This window comes from Dunckerocampus dactyliophorus, chromosome 17 (genome assembly GCF_027744805.1).
Source record: "Dunckerocampus dactyliophorus isolate RoL2022-P2 chromosome 17, RoL_Ddac_1.1, whole genome shotgun sequence".
NCBI classification, from domain to species: domain Eukaryota; kingdom Metazoa; phylum Chordata; class Actinopteri; order Syngnathiformes; family Syngnathidae; genus Dunckerocampus; species Dunckerocampus dactyliophorus.
The window spans coordinates 787,336-807,858 of NC_072835.1; the positions used below are offsets into that span (position 1 = coordinate 787,336).

The window sequence follows — 20,523 nt, forward strand, 5'->3', positions numbered from 1 at the left end:
GAGAAAAATCCATCATCTCCCTCGTTTGTTGGCTCCACTTTTGAAAGACGAGGCACTCACACGCTCACTTTTTCAAGTCGTGAAGGAGAAACGGAGCCATCAGTCAGACACAAACAATGAAGCTGTAACTTTGATCATTTTGGACTGGTGGCCAGCCAGTGGCAGGGCACATACCTGTATAGACAAACAAGCATTCACACGCACATTCATACCTATGGACTATTTAGAGGCGCCAATGAAGCTAACATGCATGTTTTTGGAATGTAGTCCAGGGGGTACCCCTCCTGTCGCCGGAAGTCAGCTGGGATAGGCTCCAGCATACCCCCGCGACCCTAATGAGGAGAAGCGGCATAGAAAATGGATGGATGGATAGATTGAATAGGCTAAGCTAGCATGATGTTGCTGTCAAAATGTAATGTTAGCACTTTCGCCTCACATAGCTATGCTAGTGTTGATAACATTTGTGTCCTCCTGTCCCACTCCTTAATGTTACTACGTTGTTGTATGTGATAAAGTATATGTCATCGGTCACGTTAGCTACAGTAAGTGTATGATAGCACAAATATAGCTCTTTAGCATTTAAAGCACGTTTTCAGTCTGCCAGCTACTTTTTCTACACTACTAGAAATATAGAAAACACATATTTTTACCATATTTAGAAATATGAGTGTTTATGTGCATTGCACATGTATGTCAGGGCTGTATGCATGCACTATATAACTAACTAGCATGCAAGTTACAAGTGGACATGATCTACCTTTTTTTTTTTTTTTTTACATAACTAGCTGCTACAAGTCAACACATAACTTTTGTTATGTAATAATCACAATAAAAAAGATGAAAGTTGCATCTCCGTGCGTAGTTTGAGATGTCCGTGCACCAGCTAATCTTTACCGTAGGGGAGCAAGAGCAACTCGGGAGGGGAGCTTGATGTCAGCTACCTTCATAATCGACCGGTAGCTGGCGATGGACATAATGGGCACCCCTGATTTAAAGCTCCAGACACATAAAGTAGGGCTTACGAAAAGCAGAACCTCCAGTACTTCCAGTGTGGCACCTGTGACACTTGTTTGAAATAGTAGAGAAGTAGTACAGCAAACAAGAAGCTGCGTGCTTGCTAGCAAGCAGGCTGCATGGAAACAACGTGGAGCCTGCACCTTTCAACTTTGCAGCTCCAGTCTTTCTTGCTTTATGACCCAGATGCTCTGGGAAAAACCTATAAGATGCTACGTGTCAGGGCATGCTAGCTTCCTGGCAAGATTTTTGGTGTTTCTTATAAGACCTTTTCCCAAATATCCACATGGTTCATTTTTTCCCCCTTTCACCAATTTGTCCCATCACGGGAGACACATTGAGCAAGCGAGGTCTCAAAAATGCAACATCCTGATCCTGATTTGTGTGCAACAATGTACAAACTCAGCGTATGCGCTGCGAGGCGTTTGATTAGCGTTGCACACAGACTTGCTCTTACAGGTCGGGACACAAAATGCAACACTTCTTTGGACCCGGGCCGAGCCGAGTCGGAGGCTGACCCACCTGAAATGCCGCAGCTGAACTCCTGGCTGTGCTCCTTGGACGAAGGGATGGCGGACACTTTATAAATAACATGTTGCTGTGCTTCTTCCAGCTTCCAGGCGCTGATGGAGGATACGTTCTTTAATGGCTCGATTAAATACTCTTCTTCCTCCGTCGTTATCACGCCGTGCTTGTCGGGGAAGACAAAAAGAAAACATTCACCAAAAATGACCTGAAATAGAACAAAGGTACTTTGGGATTAGCCTGCTACGGTTTTCATAAGAAGCGCTACTGAAATACTTCCAGTTGGTATAATCTAATTTACAAATGCCACTAAGACAACATACACTATATAACTGTATATACACTATATAACTGTATATTGTATACACAATATAACTATATTATATACACTATATAACTGTATATTATATACACTATATAACTGTATATACACTGTATAACTGTATATTATATACACTATACAACTGTATATACACTATATAACTGTATATTATATACACAATATAACTATATTATATACACTATATAACTGTATATACACTATATAACTGTATATTGTATACACAATATAACTATATTATATACACTATATAACTGTATATTATATACACTATATAACTGTATATACACTATATAACTGTATATTGTATACACAATATAACTATATTATATACACTATATAACTGTATATTATATACACTATATAACTGTATATTATATACACTATACAACTGTATATACACTATATAACTGTATATTATATACACAATATAACTATATTATATACACTATATAACTGTATATTATATACACTATATAACTGTATATTATATACACTATACAACTGTATATACACTATATAACTGTATATTATATACACAATATAACTATATTATATACACTATATAACTGTATATTATATACACTATATAACTGTATATACACTCTATAACTGTATATTATATACACTATATAACTGTATATTATATACACTATACAACTGTATATACACTATATAACTGTATATACACTGTATAACTGTATATTATATACACTATACAACTGTATATACACTATATAACTGTATATTATATACACAATATAACTATATTATATACACTATATAACTGTATATACACTATATAACTGTATATACACTATATAACTGTATATTATATACACTATATAACTGTATATACACTATATAACTGTATATTATATACACTATACAACTGTATATACACTATATAACTGTATATTATATACACAATATAACTATATTATATACACTATATAACTGTATATACACTACATAACTGTATATTATATACACTATACAACTGTATATACACTATATACTGTAACTGTATATTATATACACAATATAACTATATTATATACACTATATAACTGTATATTATATACATTATATAACTGTATATACACTATATAACTGTATATTATATACACTATACAACTGTATGTACACTATATAACTGTATATACACTGTATAACTGTATATTATATACACTATACAACTGTATATACACTATATAACTGTATATTATATACACTATACAACTGTATATACACTATATAACTGTATATTATATACACTATATAACTATATTATATACACAAAATAACTGTATATACACTATATAACTGTATATTATATACACTATATAACTGTATATACAGTACACTATATAATTGTATATACACTGTATAACTGTAAATACACTATATAACTGTATTATATACACTATATAACTGTATATACACTATATGACTGTATATTATATACATTATATAACTGTACATACCGTATATAATTGTATATACACTATATAACTGTATATACACTGTATAACTGTATATTATATAAACTATATAACTGTATATACATTATATAACTACTGTATATTATATACACTATATAACTGTATATACACTGTATAACTGTAAATACACTATATGACTGTATATTATTTACACTATATAACTATATATACACTATATAACTGTATATACACTTTATAACTGTATATACACTATATGACTGTATATTATATACACTATATAACTATATTATATACACTATATAACGGTATATACACTATATAACTATATTATATACACAAAATAACTGTATATACAGTATATAACTGTATATACACTAAATAACTATATTATATACACTATATAATTGTATATACACCATATAACTGTATATACACTATATAACTATATTACTTACACTATATAACTGTATATACACTATATGGCTGTATATTATATACACTATATAACTGTATATACACTACATAACTATAATATATACACTATATAACTGTATATACACTATATAACTGTATATACACTATATGACTGTATATTATATACACTATATAACTATATTACATACACTATATAACTGTATATACACTACATAACTATAATATATACACTATATAACTGTATATACACTATACAACTATATTATATACACTACACAACTATATTACAACCTGAGGGCCCTCCGAGAGGCGGGGTGGAAGAAGGGCCCACCAGGACGGACCAAACGGTAACAAACGGAATGGATAATGACTACGAGAAGTTCCTCCGAAATGTAGTTGTGGGTGGCAGAAAGTGACCTAACTCAGAGGCTTGCATATCCATCAAGGAAAGATGAAGTGTGGCAGGCAGCCCAGACAGCACAATTGCACTGCTTCGGCAGGTCAGACGAAAGTGACCCAAAGCTAGGGAGCAAACCACAGTGCAGCAGGACCCGACCCGTGCAGGAAGGGCAACAGCAGAGGAAACGGGGCAAGAGATGGAGACAGCAAGCCTAGATGGTGGACACACTGTCTCTACTTCAGCCATACAAACAGGAAGTATGCCCAAGCAGCGAGAGCAGCGCGGCAGGATCAAGTGGCCGACTGCAAAGGAGAGAGGGGCATGGAGCAAACTTGACAGGGACCTGAGCGGCATCCTGGAGCAAGCCTTGCGAGGCAAATTTGAGGACAAGCTGAGGGCCCTCAGTAACATCTGCTTCCAGGAGTGTAAAGAAAGGTTCGGAGAAATCACAGGGAAACGAGCCACACGCCCACTTCCTACCCAGAAAGGGCGAAGGGAGAAACAGATCGAGGAGCTCCTATGCGACAGATGCCAACTCCGGAAAAGGTGGAGGAAAGCAACCCCAGAGGAGAAACCAGGTCTAAAGCTACTCTGGGATGAGCTCAAACAGAAACTTGCAAAACTGCGCCACGCAGACCGGATCAGGAAGCGGAGAAAGAGAAAGGAGAAGGAAAGAAGAGCCTTTTTCCAGGATCCATACAGGTATGCCAGACAGCTGCTGGATGAGAAACGGAGCGTAGAGCTGGACATCTCCAAGGAAGAGCTGGAGCAATATGCAAAGACCCACTACACCGATGCAGCCAGAGACACACCACTTGGTTCCCCAGGCCACATACCACGGCCGCCACCACCAACCATTGCCTTTGACACCTCTCCACCAAGAATAAGAGAGCTTACAGAGAACAGCCTCAGCACCCGGACCAAATGGGCTGTCCTATAAGTTCGACAAGAACAGCCCACAAGTGTCCAAAATCTTGTGGAGGCTTATGAGGGTGGCTTGGAAGAAGGAGTCCATCCCAGCCGAGTGGCAGAACAGCTGCTAACTGAACAGCAAGCAGCCAAACGACTAGCATCTCCTTTGTACAACCAGGGGAGAACCAGCAAAAGCCGCAGGGCAGTCAGGCAAGATCATTGCTAACCCCTGGGAAGGCGTGGGAGATGCGTGTCAACCTGGACAGGCAGCTCATCTTCCCAAGCGAGATTGTGCAATCAACCCTAAGACCAGACATCGTGATGTGGTCCACAGCTGCCAAGCGCGTCCTCATCATTGAGTTAACCGTGCCGTGAGAAGAGGGAATACCATCTGCACACAAGACCAAGCGGCTCAAGTACACCGAGCTGGCAGCAGAGTGCAAAGAGCCCAATAGGGTCAGATGCAGGGTGTGGTAGGGAGACATCCCAAGATGCCACTTGCCCCCACCTGGAGATGTACTGGCTAGGGGGCGAAACATCAGTGAAAGGTGGCACCAGCTGACGACCCTGCATCTGACCCAAGTGCACTGGAGGAGGTGCGACAGGCAAAATGTCCAGCAGGAAATACCATCTCAACCTGTATATACTATATTATATACACTATGTAATTGTATATACACTACATAACTATATTATATACACTATATAGCTGTATGTACACTATATAACTATATTATATATACTATATAATTGTATATACACTACATAACTATATTATATACACTATATAGCTGTATGTACACTATATAACTATATTATATACACTATATAATTGTATATACATTACATAAATATATTATATACACTATATAGCTGTATGTACACTATATAACTATATTATATACACTATATAACTTTATGTACACTATATATTTTGGCATACTGTACATAATTGTATATACACTCTATAACTGTATATTATATGCTGTATATAACTGTATATACACTATATAACTATATTATATACACTATATAGCTGTATGTACACTATATAACTATATTATATACACTATATAACTGTATATTATATACACTATACAACTGTATATACATGATATAATTGTATATTATATACATTATACAACTGTATATTGACATATTTATAATTGTACATACCGTATATAATTGTATATACACTATATAACTTTATGTACACTATATATTTTGGCATACTGTACATAATTGTATATACACTCTATAACTGTATATTATATGCTCTATATAACTGTATATACACTATATAACTGTATATTATAAACACTGTATAACTGTATATACACTATATAACTACAGTATATTATATACTCTATATAATTGTATATACACTAGATAAGTGTATATTAGGGCTGTGAAGGATAAACGATGTGAGTGGATATCCAATTTGCCAAGCAAGAGATGAGGCTGCATGGGTATCAGCCTCCTGGATGGATAAGAATCATCCATAAATCCTCAGATGACTGGATTGTTGAGACATGCACCGGGTATCGCAAGACTAGCAAGCGCTTGACAGTCCGTCTCTTAAACAATGTGAGCGCCTGGGCTGCTGGCGAAAGGATTGTGGCGCATGCTTCGTAGCTTAGCATGACTGAACACAGCAGTAAATAGCATTAGCAGTGCTAGCATTAGCAACACACTAGCTAATCACTGGGAAAGATTTTCAACACATCAGCAAAACATATGTACATTGTAGCCATCACACTGATCTTATTTATGATGTATTGTGTAAAAGTAAGACAGGAAGAAATCAAGTTAAAAGCACTAAATGAATACAGAGCCACCATCCACCAGTACCAGCCAGGACTTTGTTTTTCAGAGAACAAATATACACATTAGCACTTAATAAGTTCAGAGTATCAGCATTTGGGAGCAAATATGAGGTGAAAGAAAAAAGGCTAAAAATGCTGTATAGTAGTCTATCTGTGCAGCGTGGGACAAAGTTACATGGTGCCTTCAAGGAGCGTCGAACAAAGTGGGACAAGTTGCTGCTCACAATAAACATGCAAAAACTGAGAGATTTCTAACTGTATATTATTTTTGGAACAAAATAAAATTGATATCCATTTACGTCAAATTTGATGTAGTTATTACAGTGTTTTTTTTAATCATTACACCTGAAAATGTGGGTGGTTGGGGACCCCTTGCCTTCCAGCATGCTTGGGGACATGATGTGCTCTTTTACAAGAAGGACACTTTTATACAGTTGTTTTTTTTATTGGATGATGTACAATTCATGTCTCCATCAACAAATAGCCTTGACTGGTATCACATGGAATCGTATCGTTTGTGCAGTATATGGAATGGTTGTGTTTTTAAAAGATGTTTTTTGAATGGTATGTTAACGTGTGTATCTATGTAGATGCGGAATGGTCTACACGAAGACGTACCATATTCCTTTATCCAACATACAGACAACTTCTCAAACAAGCTCCCCCTGTAAGTACAGCAGTTAAAGTGTGGAATGAAGAAACTGATCAAGTACTTCAGGACTGCTTTGGCTGCACAAACTGGGATGTGTTTAAAACTGCAGCGGGGAGGAAAGATTGTACTGTTGATTTGGATGAATATGCTTCTGCTGTTACTGGCTACATTAGCACATGCATAGAGACTGTTACCACCACCAAGTATTACAGAAAATACCCTAACCAAAAACAGTGGATGAACTGTGATGTAAGGGCTAAGCTACGTGCTCGTTCGACTGCATTTGTCATGGGCACCGCTGATGACTACAAAAAGGCCAGATATGACCTGAGGAGGTCCATACGAGAGGCCAAAAGACAGTACAGACAGAAGCTGGAGGGCTACTATTCCACCTCAGACCCTCGGCGCATGTGGGCGGGGCTCCAGCACATCACAGACTATCGACAGCGGAGTAGCATAGCTACTACGTCCAGCCAAACCACACTTCCTGATGAGCTGAATGAGTTCTACGCCCGCTTTGACACCCAAACTCCTGATGAGCAGAGAGGGTGGCTGGACTTGGGGAGCACACAGGACTCACCTCTCACGGTGACATCAGCTGATGTGCGCAGGGTTCTGAACAAAACAAACCCACGAAAAGCAGCAGGGCCAGACAACATCTCAGGACGTGCACTTCGGGTTTGCTCATCAGAGCTAGCTGATGTGCTTGCTAACATATTTAACCTGTCGCTTGCACAAGCATCTGTACCGACCTGCTTTAAGTCCACCACCATAGTGCCCGTACCCAAGAAGAGCAACGTGACCTGCTTGAATGACTATCGCCCTATAGCACTCACTCCTATTGTTATGAAGTGCTTTGAAGGAATAGTCATGACCCACATCAAAAAGAGCATCCCGGCAACTGTGGACCCTCTACAGTTTGCATACCGCCAGAACCGGTCCACGGATGATGCAGTCAACACTGCCATCCACACAGCCCTTTCTCACCTACAGGGCCAGGACACATATGTCAGAATGCTATTTATAGACTATAGCTCTGCATTTAACACAGTCAGCCCCCACAAACTCACAAATAAGCTCCTCACACTTGGCCTGTCACCCTCCCTCTGTAACTGGGTGTTTAACTTTCTAACAGGCAGGCCCCAGCCAGTCAGAGTCCACAATCGCACATCCAGCTCAAGAATTGTGAGCACTGGGACCCCACAGGGGTGTGTGCTGAGTCCACTCCTCTACACGCTCTTCACCTACGATGGCGTGGCCTCCCAGAACAACACCAGCATCATTAAATTTGCGGATGACACTACAGTCATCGGCCTGATCACTGGTGGTGTTGAAACATCATACAGAAGAGAGGTGGCAGACCTCATAGCTTGGTGTCGTGATAACAATCTCCTTCTCAATACAGATAAGACTAAAGAGATGATCATCGACCCAAGAACAAGGGAAAAGGAGCCGCATAGACCCCTGTTTATTGATGAGACTGAGGTGGAGAGGGTGAAAACCTTCAAGTTCCTTGGCACACACATCAGCGAGGACCTCACCTGGTCTCACAACACCCAACAAATTCTGAAGAAGTCCCAAAGGAGACTGTACTTCCTGAGAAGACTGAGGAAATTTGGCATGTCCACCACAATCCTGAGTTGCTTCTACAGATGCACTATGGAAAGTGTCCTTACCGCCTCCATCACTGTTTGGTACGGTAACTGTACAACACGTGATAGGAAGGCACTCCAGCAGGTGATCAAGACCTCACAGAACATTGTTGGGGCAGCCCTCCCCTCACTGCAAGACATTTATAAATCTAGAGTCCTACGAAGAACACACAACCTCATCAAGGACAGCACACATCCACAACACTCATTATTCACACTCCTACCGTCAGGCAGACGCTACAGGAGTTTGAAGTCCAGGACCACAAGGCTGGCAAACAGCTTTTACCCACAGGCCATCAGGCTTCTCAACGAAGCACTCACACACGCCGCACGCAACACACGCACACACTCATAGCACTTTATTTATTTATTTATTTATTTATTTGTATTAATGTCTCTTCTGTTGTTTGCTTAATTTATTGGTATTTATGTTTCTTATGTTCTTATTCATTTTCTTGTGTTTTCTTTCTTTTCTTGGGAGAATGAACAGAATAAGAATTTCATTGTATAGTAGAACTGCCTGTTTTACTATGCATATGACAATAAAACTCTTGAATCTTGAATCTTCCAAGATTCCTGAGCATGTGTGAGAGGGATGCTAACAGCGGGAGTCAAGTATGTAAAATAAGTCATCCATTAGCAGAAGTCAAACAAGCAATGAAGACCAAGACTAACATTCCAACAATTACTGGAAAGCAGACAACAATGGCACCTACAGTACAAAAGCAGCACGAAGAAAGGCTGAGTCAAATAGTGCAGACGTGTGATTGCATTAAAGCGCATGCAGAGCCTGGATGTTGACCATGTTTGGCGCTGTGAGAAAGAAGCAAGAGCAAACACTAATTGAATTTATGGCGCCGCTGCCAACACGTTTGGCTCGGAGATTTAAATATGTTTGCTCCACGTGAAGCGTCCGTTTGTGTGCAGCCGGACCTCCCGCGCTCGCTTTGAAGCCTGTTAAGATTTGATCCAATTCTTCACTCGCCCGGGAGAAATAGGAGGGATGAACGTCTGACGTTTACGGAGGGTAAAAGCCGTGATGCTCGACACTAAAAGATGACCTCCTTCGAGCGGCGTCTCCTCCCGCCAAGGTTCTGTCCGGCACACAACAATCGCTCAGTGTTGTGTGCCGCTACGCTTGGCCGAGGTGAGGATGGCGTCCGCTGGGCGCCTTTGTGCGGAGCGGGGAACTCACCAGGCCGTTGCAGTTGCTGAGCACCACTCGGGTGGCACTGTGCTGGTTCTGCAAGAAGCCCACATAGTGGCAGTTGTCCACCGTGTTGTGGCGCCACTCCAGCCCGTCGCGGCCCCAGTACTCCACTGTGAAGTGCTTGGAGACCAGGCGGGGGTTGAGAGTCAAGTTCAAGTGGAAGTGCTTGCCGTAGGCGAACAGTCTGTAGAAGAGCCGGGACTCCGGCGCCTCCGGTGCCTCCAGGCCCAGGGAGGGGTCCACCGTGCCGCGTCGCCGTCGGCCGGGCCGGTGGTGCTTCACAGTGTAGCTCAGGAACTCTCCGTTCTGGTCCACTCGAACCGGGACAGTCAGCTGGTAGTGCTGCAGGTAGGACAGGAACTCCTCTGTGGAGGCAGAGAAGAACGTTGGACGGGATCCTACCTCCAACAGCACGGCTACATTTAGCATCTGTACCAGTCCAACACAATCCCTCTATGCCAGACTCATTTCCAAACACCAGCAGAAACTACGGTGGCCGCAAAGTTTAAAAAACCAAGTACTGGATTCATGGAACAAAAAGCTACTTTCACACAGCCTGGAAAAGCCAGCATGTTCCTGCCTATGTTGTATCGCTCTTCTGTATGAGCTCCACCAATTGCACAAAGCTTTCTGCATTTGGAAACAGCAGCAGAGCCGCAACAGAGGCGGGACAATGCCTGTGTACTGTATAATCGGGATTTGACACTTCAACCTCACTGTGTTGAAAACAATCACCCAGCTTTTGGATTCTTTTTTGACTATAGGAACCAACCAGCTTTTGGATCCTTCTTTGACTCTCGGAACCAACCAGAGTTTGGATTCTTCTTTGACTCTAGGAACCAACAAGGATTTGGATTTGTGTTTGACTTTAGAAACCACCTTTGCTGGGAATTGTATGTATTCTGAAACCATTTGAGCTGTTGAGGAAACGTTAGTGTTTACACTAGAGATATCCGATCATATTGAACAAACCATGTTATCGGCCAATATTGGCATACAAATGAGATATGGGATCGTATTGGGATGGGTTTTCTGCCAATAATGACATCGGCAGACATGTTCAGCTTTTCGCGCTGTTAGATACTTTATTAATATTACTATTATTATTACATAAAATTGTGCACCATTTTTCATCTATTTATTCTTCCGCTTCTTCTTCCCACTTCTTCTTCTTCCGCCTCATTTTTTGCTGGCTAACTCCTCCTCCATTTCTTAACCAATTCAAAATAATCTAACATCAAAATGTTCAGCTCACTTGGGACAAGTGTGCTACCAATTCAGACTTCAAAATATTTCCAGATTTAGTGTAACTTAATCTTTTCTGTGAAAATGAATGGGCAGTTTAAATGGTGACCCCACTCACACAAGTTTAACTTTCACTTCTACACAAACTTGACTTTCACTTTCTAGAGGGGCGTGGCAACTTGTCATGGACTGCACTTTCTCTTCCTCACTGATGCTAGAGTCCGGCGCTGTGAGCAGACATATTGCTGATAATGTTTTCATATCATTTGTAACACTTTTCAGTGGTGTGATCGTTGAGTATCTCTGCCACAGCAACGCGCTCCAAAGAACCACAACCAAGAAAAACTAAAGAAAAGAAATCAGCATTACAGGGTGTCATGATAGTCAATAGATAATAAATAGTCACACGGACTCATGTACCAGGGTTCCCATACGTCCTAGAAAACCTGGACAATTTTTGACAAATTTTCCAGTCATTGAAAACATATGGAGAATTGAAAAACGTCGTGGAAAAATTCTGGGAAAAGATTTATCCTTCCCTGCTTTGTGAATGTGAACGTGTTGAAAGTGAAGCGCGTGCATGTCTGTTGTCCCCTTATCTTCTCGGCCCGGCACAGCGCCCTACGTGACGCTACCGGCCAGTCGCAGTTGAGCAGTTCTGCAACCCAGTGCTTCCCACTGACTTTGCTGCCAGCATTAGCCACTTCTCAGACCGTTAAGGACCGAGCGCCTCGACACAACACCAGCAATTGGAAGTTGACAAAATATTGAGAGTATTGATCCATATGACCTTAGAGCTCTCCAGCAGTCCTGTCTGGAAAATGATTCCAGGAAAGAGTGGGGACCTTGCAAAGCAAAGCATCTGCACATTGCACCAAACAAGAAAGACAAAAGCAAAAAAAGAGCCCAAAACAGGAAGCAATGTGAAAAGTCCAACCTGTCACAACCTGACATAAAGCTGTGGTTCAAACACCAGGAGGTAGTCAGGAAGTACTTCTAATCGACTATCACACCTCAGGAACAATCACACACAGTGTTTTGGCACGTTTTCTTTGCAGTAGAGTAATCTCTCATTTATTTATGGCGCTCCATTGGTTCCAGACCCGACTGCGATAAGTCCATTTCAGCCAAGTAGGATTCCTTCTTTATAAATGGAATATTTTCATACTTAGAGCAGAGAAAACCTGTTTACTTTTTAACATGATTAGAGCCCTCTAGACATGAAATAACACTCTTATAGTCACCTTTGCACTCCTATTACCCAATATAGTAGACAAAATAATAAAGAATAAGACATAAATCAGACTTCTGCTCGTGTGTTGCTGTAAATGTGTAGGGGAACTTAGTGGTGGGTGGACAGGAAGTGACGTTGGGGATTAAGAGTTGAGTTTTATCTTGGCGTGGGTTACGGCAGCAAACGTAGGCCGTGTTAGGGATTATTGTGGCTGTTGTGAGATCATTCAAAGCTGCAATAAATGTCTGGTGCTTTTGTGTCTCAGCCAACATTACAGTAAGATTACTGACACCTAGTGGCCAGCGTACAATACTACACATCACCACAACCTCTTTCAATGCTTGGATTTTACTTCATTTAGACATTTTTATGCTTGTAAATTCCCCACTTAGGCATCAAATATGTAAAATTTGTATAAATAGGCATAGTTTTGGAGTAATAATAGGATGATTTATGAATGAATATATTTTTTTAAAGACCATGAAGCCGTGACATTGGAAGTGTGAAGTGGAACAACTGTGTTTCTATTATTTTGTATTATTAAATATTTGTATTATAATCCATCCAGTCAAAGAACCGGCTGCTTATATTGGTATCGGTTGATATCGGTATCGGTAATGCTGTGCTGGATACTACAGGCATATTGGTAAGAGAGCGTGTCATCCTACCTTGTGAGTTGTGTGAAAGTCGCTCGACGCTCTGAAATTGGGGAGCAGCCATGACCACCAGGCTCAACGTCCAAGTCAGCGTCCTCCACAAAATTTCCATAATTCTGGGGAAAGTTGTGACATGGGGCGGGGGGGATGGGGGGATGAGGGCGGGTGGCGGGAGGGTGGAGGAGGAGGAGGGGATGAGGGCACTACAGTGGGATTACAAACATGCGCTCAGTTTGAGGCCAAACCATAACGACTTCATGGTTTGTGTACTAAAAAGTTCTGCCCGGATGCTGAGATTTTATCCCGAGTGCGGCATCCACGTCTGGGACGCCTTAGGAGTCATGTCCGCAGCTCGCCAGCCATCAGACTGCTCAGGTGCCGTGCTGAAGGCTTCTAGATGGGACGCTCGCCCCGGCCCGTCCATCTGCATTCCTGCCAAAGGAAAGCAAGCAGGAGTTAAGTTTTTCTTTTCTTGGTCCAACATCACTCATTTGAAATCAGCTATTTTAGCTCCTTACTGCTATTACAACATTGGTTCTGTTGCTGCTCTGTTGGCCAATATACTTCTATATAAATGGTCCACTTTCTCATACACCCTATAACATTATTAAAGATTAAGTCAGTGTTAACTCTTCACAAAAATGCCTTTTGACAGCCTCTAGCCAGCTACCTCTTCAGTTTTGGGGAGGTTAGCTTCCATAGAGAGGTTGTTTGAGTCCTGATGGGACATTTCCACCAAAACATCAACAACGTGATGTGTAGATGTCAATATTGTCATTTCATTTGTCATAAGTAACATCGTTTGCTCGGTCATTCTCTCAAAGAATGAATGAATGAACGAGGAGCTCTGCTGCCATTTGACGCTTCCAGATGCTCACTTTCTGCCTCCAGATGAACGGCTCAGGATCTTAGACGAAATGAGCTTTTATTATGTAATCCGAGACATTCACCCGGCCAAATCATTAGGTACACGTGCAGAGGCTCGCATGCTGTGTCAGGAGGCGCTGGGCTGCATCACGCTCGCAGCTCTTTGTCTGTTTGACTTCATCACAGGGTCTAAATATTACAAACAGCATCTCACATTTATTGTGCAAATTTGCATGGAGCTTCAGAGCAGGTGTGCCTAATGAAGTGGCCATCATGCAGGAAGCATGTGCAGGACTTTCTGCAAGTTTGTCACTGCGAAGTTGTCTCACACAAGAGTCCAACTGGGAGGTGAAAAGTGCTGAGTGCTGATATTTACCATCTTCACGGTCAGCTCCGGTCCAAGCGTGCAGGAGGAGGAGGCAGAGAAAGAAGAAGAAGAAGAAGAAACTTGCATGCAGACTTGTGCAGTGTTCGCTGTCCGCCCACGAAGCACCGGCCCAGCCGCTCCTCTTTGCTCATCTCCTGGCGGGCTTTGTCATCCTCTCCATCCCTTCCACAAAAAACAACCTAATTACTTCATAACTCTGTTGTTGTGTCCCGGGGAAGGCTGTATTTTCAGCCGCCGTTATAATCTTCACTCAGGCTGGCTTAAAAAGTGAGCTGAGGTTGCAGAGAGAGAGAGGGGAGAGGAGAGGGGGAGGGGGTGGGGGAGCGCATGCAAAAAGAAGAAGAAGAAGAAGCAAGCACGACTTGGCTGCTCCTCCACATCGCCCTGACAGGGTATGTCCCACTACTAGTCCAGCTTCTTTTTTTAAGGGAGGTGTGATGTCACGGCAGATGTGCCTCTCTTTAAAAAAAAAAAAAAAAGCTCTTTGCGCATGTCCATCAGTGCTGGCATGAAATAACAAAACCATACAAAACTTATTATAAGGCATCAGCGTCAGTGTCACGTGATGACATAGTTGCCATGGTGATTGTTGACTGACATGTCACTCGTCGTACATTGACTTCAAATGAACACAACTGCAGGGAAAAGTACACTTTCACGTGATTCATAGAAATACAAAAGTAGAAACACCACATTTGCACGTGTTTGATGAGCAGGTTGCCTGCTGAATATTTCAGGTTTATTTCCCTCCGCAGACTTGTTGCTGAGCTGCAGCAGACACAGCCGCTCATTATGTGGGGAACCTCCATCACCGTAAAAAAGAAAAAAAAGGAAAAAACTGCGTGGCTGCGACGCCAGACCACGTGCGGGCGGCAGTGACACCCAGCGTCCCAATGAGGAACTGCAACTGGACTGGTCCCTAACGAGCACGTGATGATGATACGACAGGATACACATTACACACATTAGCAAGTACTACTACTACTACTACTACTAGATACACATTACATGATGATACTACAGGATACACACACGTGAGCAAGTACTACTACTAGATACACATTACATGATAATACGGCAGGATACACATTACACACATTAGCAAGTACTACTACTACTACTACTAGATACACATTACATGATCATACTACAGGATACACACACGTGAGCAAGTACTACTACTAGATACACATTACATGATCATACTACAGGATAGACACACGTGAGCAAGTACTATTACTAGTTAGACATTACATGATCATACTACAGGATACACACACGTGAACAAAAAAATGCTCCAATGAGGCGAGATTACCCGTACTGTGCGGGTGAGCAAATCAAGCGCTCCTTTTTTTTTCTCCTGCCTGTGACATTAACTTTCCCTGAGCTCACTTGTAAACAAACAGGAAGGACGTTGAACCAAATGTTCCGCCATGGGGAGGGAAACCCCATCTATGCACACAGAACACCTGTTTCTCCCAAATCTTTCTGAATTTGACTTAGCAAGAATTCGTCATTCATGCTGATTAGATTATTTCACAACTGGCCACAATAAAAGGCCTCTCCAAAATGTATGTGTATACATGTGTATTACATGTTCATCACTGCTCGTGTGGAAGTTCCCTTTAACAAGGGTGAACCTTGGGAACTCGTGAAGGCGTGGTATCAGCACCGTATCAAATTCATGCCCCTGATAACGGAAAAGCAATAAAAGGCTATCAAGCTATCCATAAGCCATATAGAAATAGTGATGACAGCAAGTGAAAGGAGGGTACTGATCAACGTAACCATAAATAATATTGCAGTAATACCACCGCTGTCAAAAACCAGCACGTTAATGGCGGCAACTCATTTATTTCACTGATTATTTAGCACAATGAACGCATCATGTCAAGCCACCTCTCTGTGATGACAGCACACAGCCTCACACAGAGCCTGCCGCTCTTTAATAACTTTATTCTGACCTGAACACATCACCAGTGTATATGCATTGCCACCTCACTAAACACCTCCCTAGTCCTCCGGAACTATTGAGGTGTCGGTTCGCGAACGAATCGGCACAAAGTGCCGGCTCTTTGAAGTGAAGGATAGGAGCCAGTTTGCGTAGTTGGGAGCCAATTGGGAGCAGATTAATTTTCCCCTCGTCTTTTTTTCCCTTGTAGGGGAACGTCATTGGTCAAAATGTGTGGCTTAAATTTTTGTAGCTGTTCACTGAGGTTTAAATAAACCCATTTAAACAATAAACATTTGATATAGTGTATTTTTTACATTAGTAATTCATTTTACACAATACACATAATTTGGTAAGATACTAATTTAAGACTAATTTAATTTAAACAAACAAAAATCTGAGGAGCCACTTGGGAGCCGAAAGAGTCGGCTTTTTTTTTAGTGAGACGAAAGAACCGGCTCTGAACTAGAGCCAAAATTTCCATCACTACTCGGAACCACACTTACTCATTGTCACTAGACCACCGCGAGATGCATTCAATGACATTCCCAAGCCACAAAAATGTTTTCATTATGCGTGTATGTGTGGTCTAAATAGACAGAAAGACAAATAAAAACAATAAGTGGATATTATTATCACTCACTAACGTAACTCTTACTAGAAAAGTATAATTTGCTGCATTTATGTATGCGTTACATGTCAATGTATAGGGCTGTCAAAAATAGCGTTTTCATTTATTTCATTACTAACTGATTTCATTAATTACTTTAAAAAGTTTAGTGTAACTAACGCATGCGCATCGTGGCAAGGAACACATCCGCTCTGACGTCAGAAGGAGGCACTTGTTACACCCCCACCCAGTCACACAGAGCCTGAAGCTTTTTTTTTCTTTTTTTTTTACTTCATTCAACAGCATATATGTACCTACAACTCACAAACACATCTCTATAGTCCAGCCTCGGAACCACACTTCCTCATTGTCACCAGACGACCGCGAGGTGCATTCAAGGACACTCCGAACATCACAGAACAACCTCTCTATTATGCGTGTATAGTATGCGTGGTCTGAAGTGTGAGAAATGTTAAAGTGACTAGTGTTGGGCAAATATATTTTCAGACATGTGTGCTATTTTCTTTTTACCTTGATTTAAGTTTCCTGTTCGTTTGGAGCTGTTAATACATGCTTACACTGCGTAATTGTGTCCTGTCATTTACCTTTCTGTTCATAAAATGCTCCAAAAATGTGCAAATTTCACACATCGTGGCAAATGGTGTTTAATCACGATCAATTCATTTGAAAACTGATTAATTTGATTACAGTTTTGAATGATTTGCCAGCCCTAATAAACCCTATATATTTTTAAAGGTAATTTTGTGTGTCATGGTTAGTTTAGTGGTGCTTTGTTGCAGCAGTAAGGACAAGGCAGGGGCGGGACCTTGCATCAATAAAAGCAACCTACCTTGACAAAGTCAAGTAGCACACATTCTTTGCTAGTCACTTCACTCCAACTCTGCCAGGAAACGGTAAGATTTGCCTGACAACACCACACTGTTAGTAGTACATTCCCTGCCTCCACACTGCACCATCCAAGTATACTGTATGTTCAAGAATATGTTTACTGTGGTGGGTGCAGTAGAAGATAAATATATTTTTAGATTGCAAGCATTATGATGTTCCAGTGCAGGAAGGGAGGTGTACCTAAACCCAGAAGAATGTAAGATGCTTCTGCTCCCACAGAGAAGAAGGCATCATCATGGCGGTGACCAACCAACCAGGCAGATATCCTCCTTCTGACTTCCAGACCAACCTCTGCGACTTCTGCGACGACTGTGGAACTTGTAAGTGCTGCAGAAAATTCTAGCAGTGCGTCAATATGCAAATATGTGATTTGGCCATCAAGTGTTGTGCTTATCATTCCATCTTTGGTGTGGTGGAAAAACACTAAAACAATATTTGAAAGTACAATTAGAGTTAGTTACAGATAGAAGTCACATGGCAATACGTCAGCCAATGAAAAAAAGGATAGTAAGTCTTATGGCGGTACAGTATGTGCAAGTGTCCTCATGTGATCTTCATCCCGCTGCAGGCTGCTACGGCCTGTGGTGCTTCCCGTGTTTGGGCTGTACCATCGCCAACAACATGGACGAGTGCTGCCTGTGCGGCCACAGCATGGCCATCCGCAGCGTCTACCGCACCCGATACAACATCAACGTATGCCCTCTCTAAACTTTTCTTCTCTTCATCAAACACTCATAATAGTCTTCAAGTTCTACAAAATCATGTATGTTAGTTAAAGACTGTAAGTTGCCTTCAATGGTTATGAAAAAGTGTAAGTTAGCTTCATTTAAGACATATTTCTGTCTCCAATGTTTGTGAAACATGAACGTTAGGATCGTCCAAGACGCTAAATTTTCTTCAATGTTTACAAAAAGGCAGAGGTTGGTTTCTTTCAAGACTGTATTTGCGAAAACACGTAAGTTAGGAACGTTGAAGACTCAAAATGATCTTCAATGTCGAATAAAACACGAACGTTAGGTTTGTTAAAGACTTGAAACGGTCTTCTACAGTTATGAGAAAGAGTGTGTAGCCACAGCTGCCCTGGGGTAGTCTGATGGAAACGTGGCTGCCAATTCACGCCTACGGCCTCTCCGACTGTCTTGTTTATGAACACGAGCTAAGTTAGGTTTAGGAAAGCATGGTAAGTTAGGTTTAGCTAGGTTATGTGTACGGATGAACAGAAGCTAAGTAAAGGTGGATGAGTCCACATTAAAGTTAGTTTGAAAGAGGAAGTGTGACTAGACATGTCCATATGAGTATATAAAATGCTACTTCCTCATAATGAGTGTTTGCTCAGTGAGGGTGATACCATTGTATCGCCATTGTTCTCCCCCCACCCCGTCCTGAGAAGTCAAACAAAGCGTTGTTGTGTTTGCAGGGCTCCCTGTGTGGGGACTTCATGGCGACCACATGCTGCCTGGTCTGTGCCACCTGCCAGCTGAAGAGGGATATTGACCGGCGGAAGGAACAGGGCATCTTCTGAAAAAAGGGGGATCAAAGTGCCCCCCCTCACTGTTGCGGCTTTTTGACCTTTCCAGTTAAACATTAGTCAGTGGTGATGCTGGATTTACAGTCATGGACCACAGCCTTAGTGAGATATGAAGTATGGAAACACATGACACATTTTTCTCAACTATAATCACCTGTGATAAGGACACACCCACTGTGTCATATCATTGACTGTCTTTCAATAAAATACATTTCAACTGGCTTCATATTTCACTTTAACTCTTTTTTTTATCAGCTTATTTTTTTAGGGGTGCACAATATGAAGGAATTATGACATCATATCAATAAATCCCATAACATTAAAAATAGCTCTGATAAATCATCATTTTAAAAAACGCTCCATCGAGGTGAGATTATCTGTACTGTGTGGGTGAGCAAATCAAGCGCCCCTTTTTTCCTCCTGCCCGTGATGTTAACGGCCTGTCGTAACTTCCCCTGAGCTCACTTGAAAACAAGCATTCACATTAAGAGGAAGGACGTTGTACCAAATGAAGGGCAAAAAACCTTATCAGCCACCTGAAACGCCAATTGAAAAGTGCAAAAGGTTTGCCAGAGACCTCCATGGCGTCCCATCAGCCGCGCGGAGCGTGTGCCCAAATACAGTGCACCTTTGCGGGCCACGCCAGGTGGCTCCTCCCCCTCTATACTCTGGTTCTCCTGATAATAGTGATGTGGTAGTACTC

At 41.4% G+C, this 20,523-nt stretch overlaps 2 protein-coding genes across 4 annotated transcripts in view; one reads left to right on the forward strand and one right to left on the reverse strand.

Moving 5' to 3' along the window:
- The window catches only part of adamts6 (ADAM metallopeptidase with thrombospondin type 1 motif, 6), a 90,008-nt gene extending 74,709 nt beyond the window's left edge, over positions 1–15,299 (reverse strand). For 2 of the 3 annotated variants that reach the window (XM_054756666.1, XM_054756665.1), the window contains exons 1-4: positions 14,811–15,293; positions 13,580–13,999; positions 10,418–10,797; positions 1,537–1,705 (exon numbers count right to left, since the gene is read on the reverse strand). In XM_054756666.1, coding sequence (XP_054612641.1) covers positions 1,537–1,705; positions 10,418–10,797; positions 13,580–13,679 — 649 coding nt within the window. In that variant the 5' untranslated portion in view covers positions 13,680–13,999; positions 14,811–15,293. Of the gene's footprint in view, positions 1–1,536; positions 1,706–10,417; positions 10,798–13,579; positions 14,000–14,810 lie in introns of all 3 variants that reach the window. The other variant, XM_054756667.1, reaches the window with a different exon arrangement.
- A 3,037-nt stretch (positions 15,300–18,336) lies between these two features.
- Positions 18,337–20,032, forward strand: LOC129169835 (placenta-specific gene 8 protein-like). Its single transcript, XM_054756670.1, has 3 exons — positions 18,337–18,612; positions 18,861–18,985; positions 19,710–20,032. The coding sequence occupies exons 1-3, from the start codon at positions 18,528–18,530 to the stop codon at positions 19,812–19,814; spliced, it is 315 nt and encodes a 104-aa protein (XP_054612645.1). The 5' UTR covers positions 18,337–18,527; the 3' UTR covers positions 19,815–20,032.
- Positions 20,033–20,523: the final 491 nt, after the last annotated feature.

What these genes read in the sequence shown, in the direction of transcription:
- LOC129169835 (XM_054756670.1), top strand. Translation starts at nt 18,528, where the DNA reads ATGGCGGTGACCAACCAACCAGGCAGATATCCTCCTTCTGACTTCCAG. An exon ending in CTGCGACGACTGTGGAACTT is followed by an intron (nt 18,613 to 18,860) that starts GTAAGTGCTGCA and finishes ATCCCGCTGCAG; the next exon opens with GCTGCTACGGCCTGTGGTGC. An exon ending in GCACCCGATACAACATCAAC is followed by an intron (nt 18,986 to 19,709) that starts GTATGCCCTCTC and finishes TTGTGTTTGCAG; the next exon opens with GGCTCCCTGTGTGGGGACTT.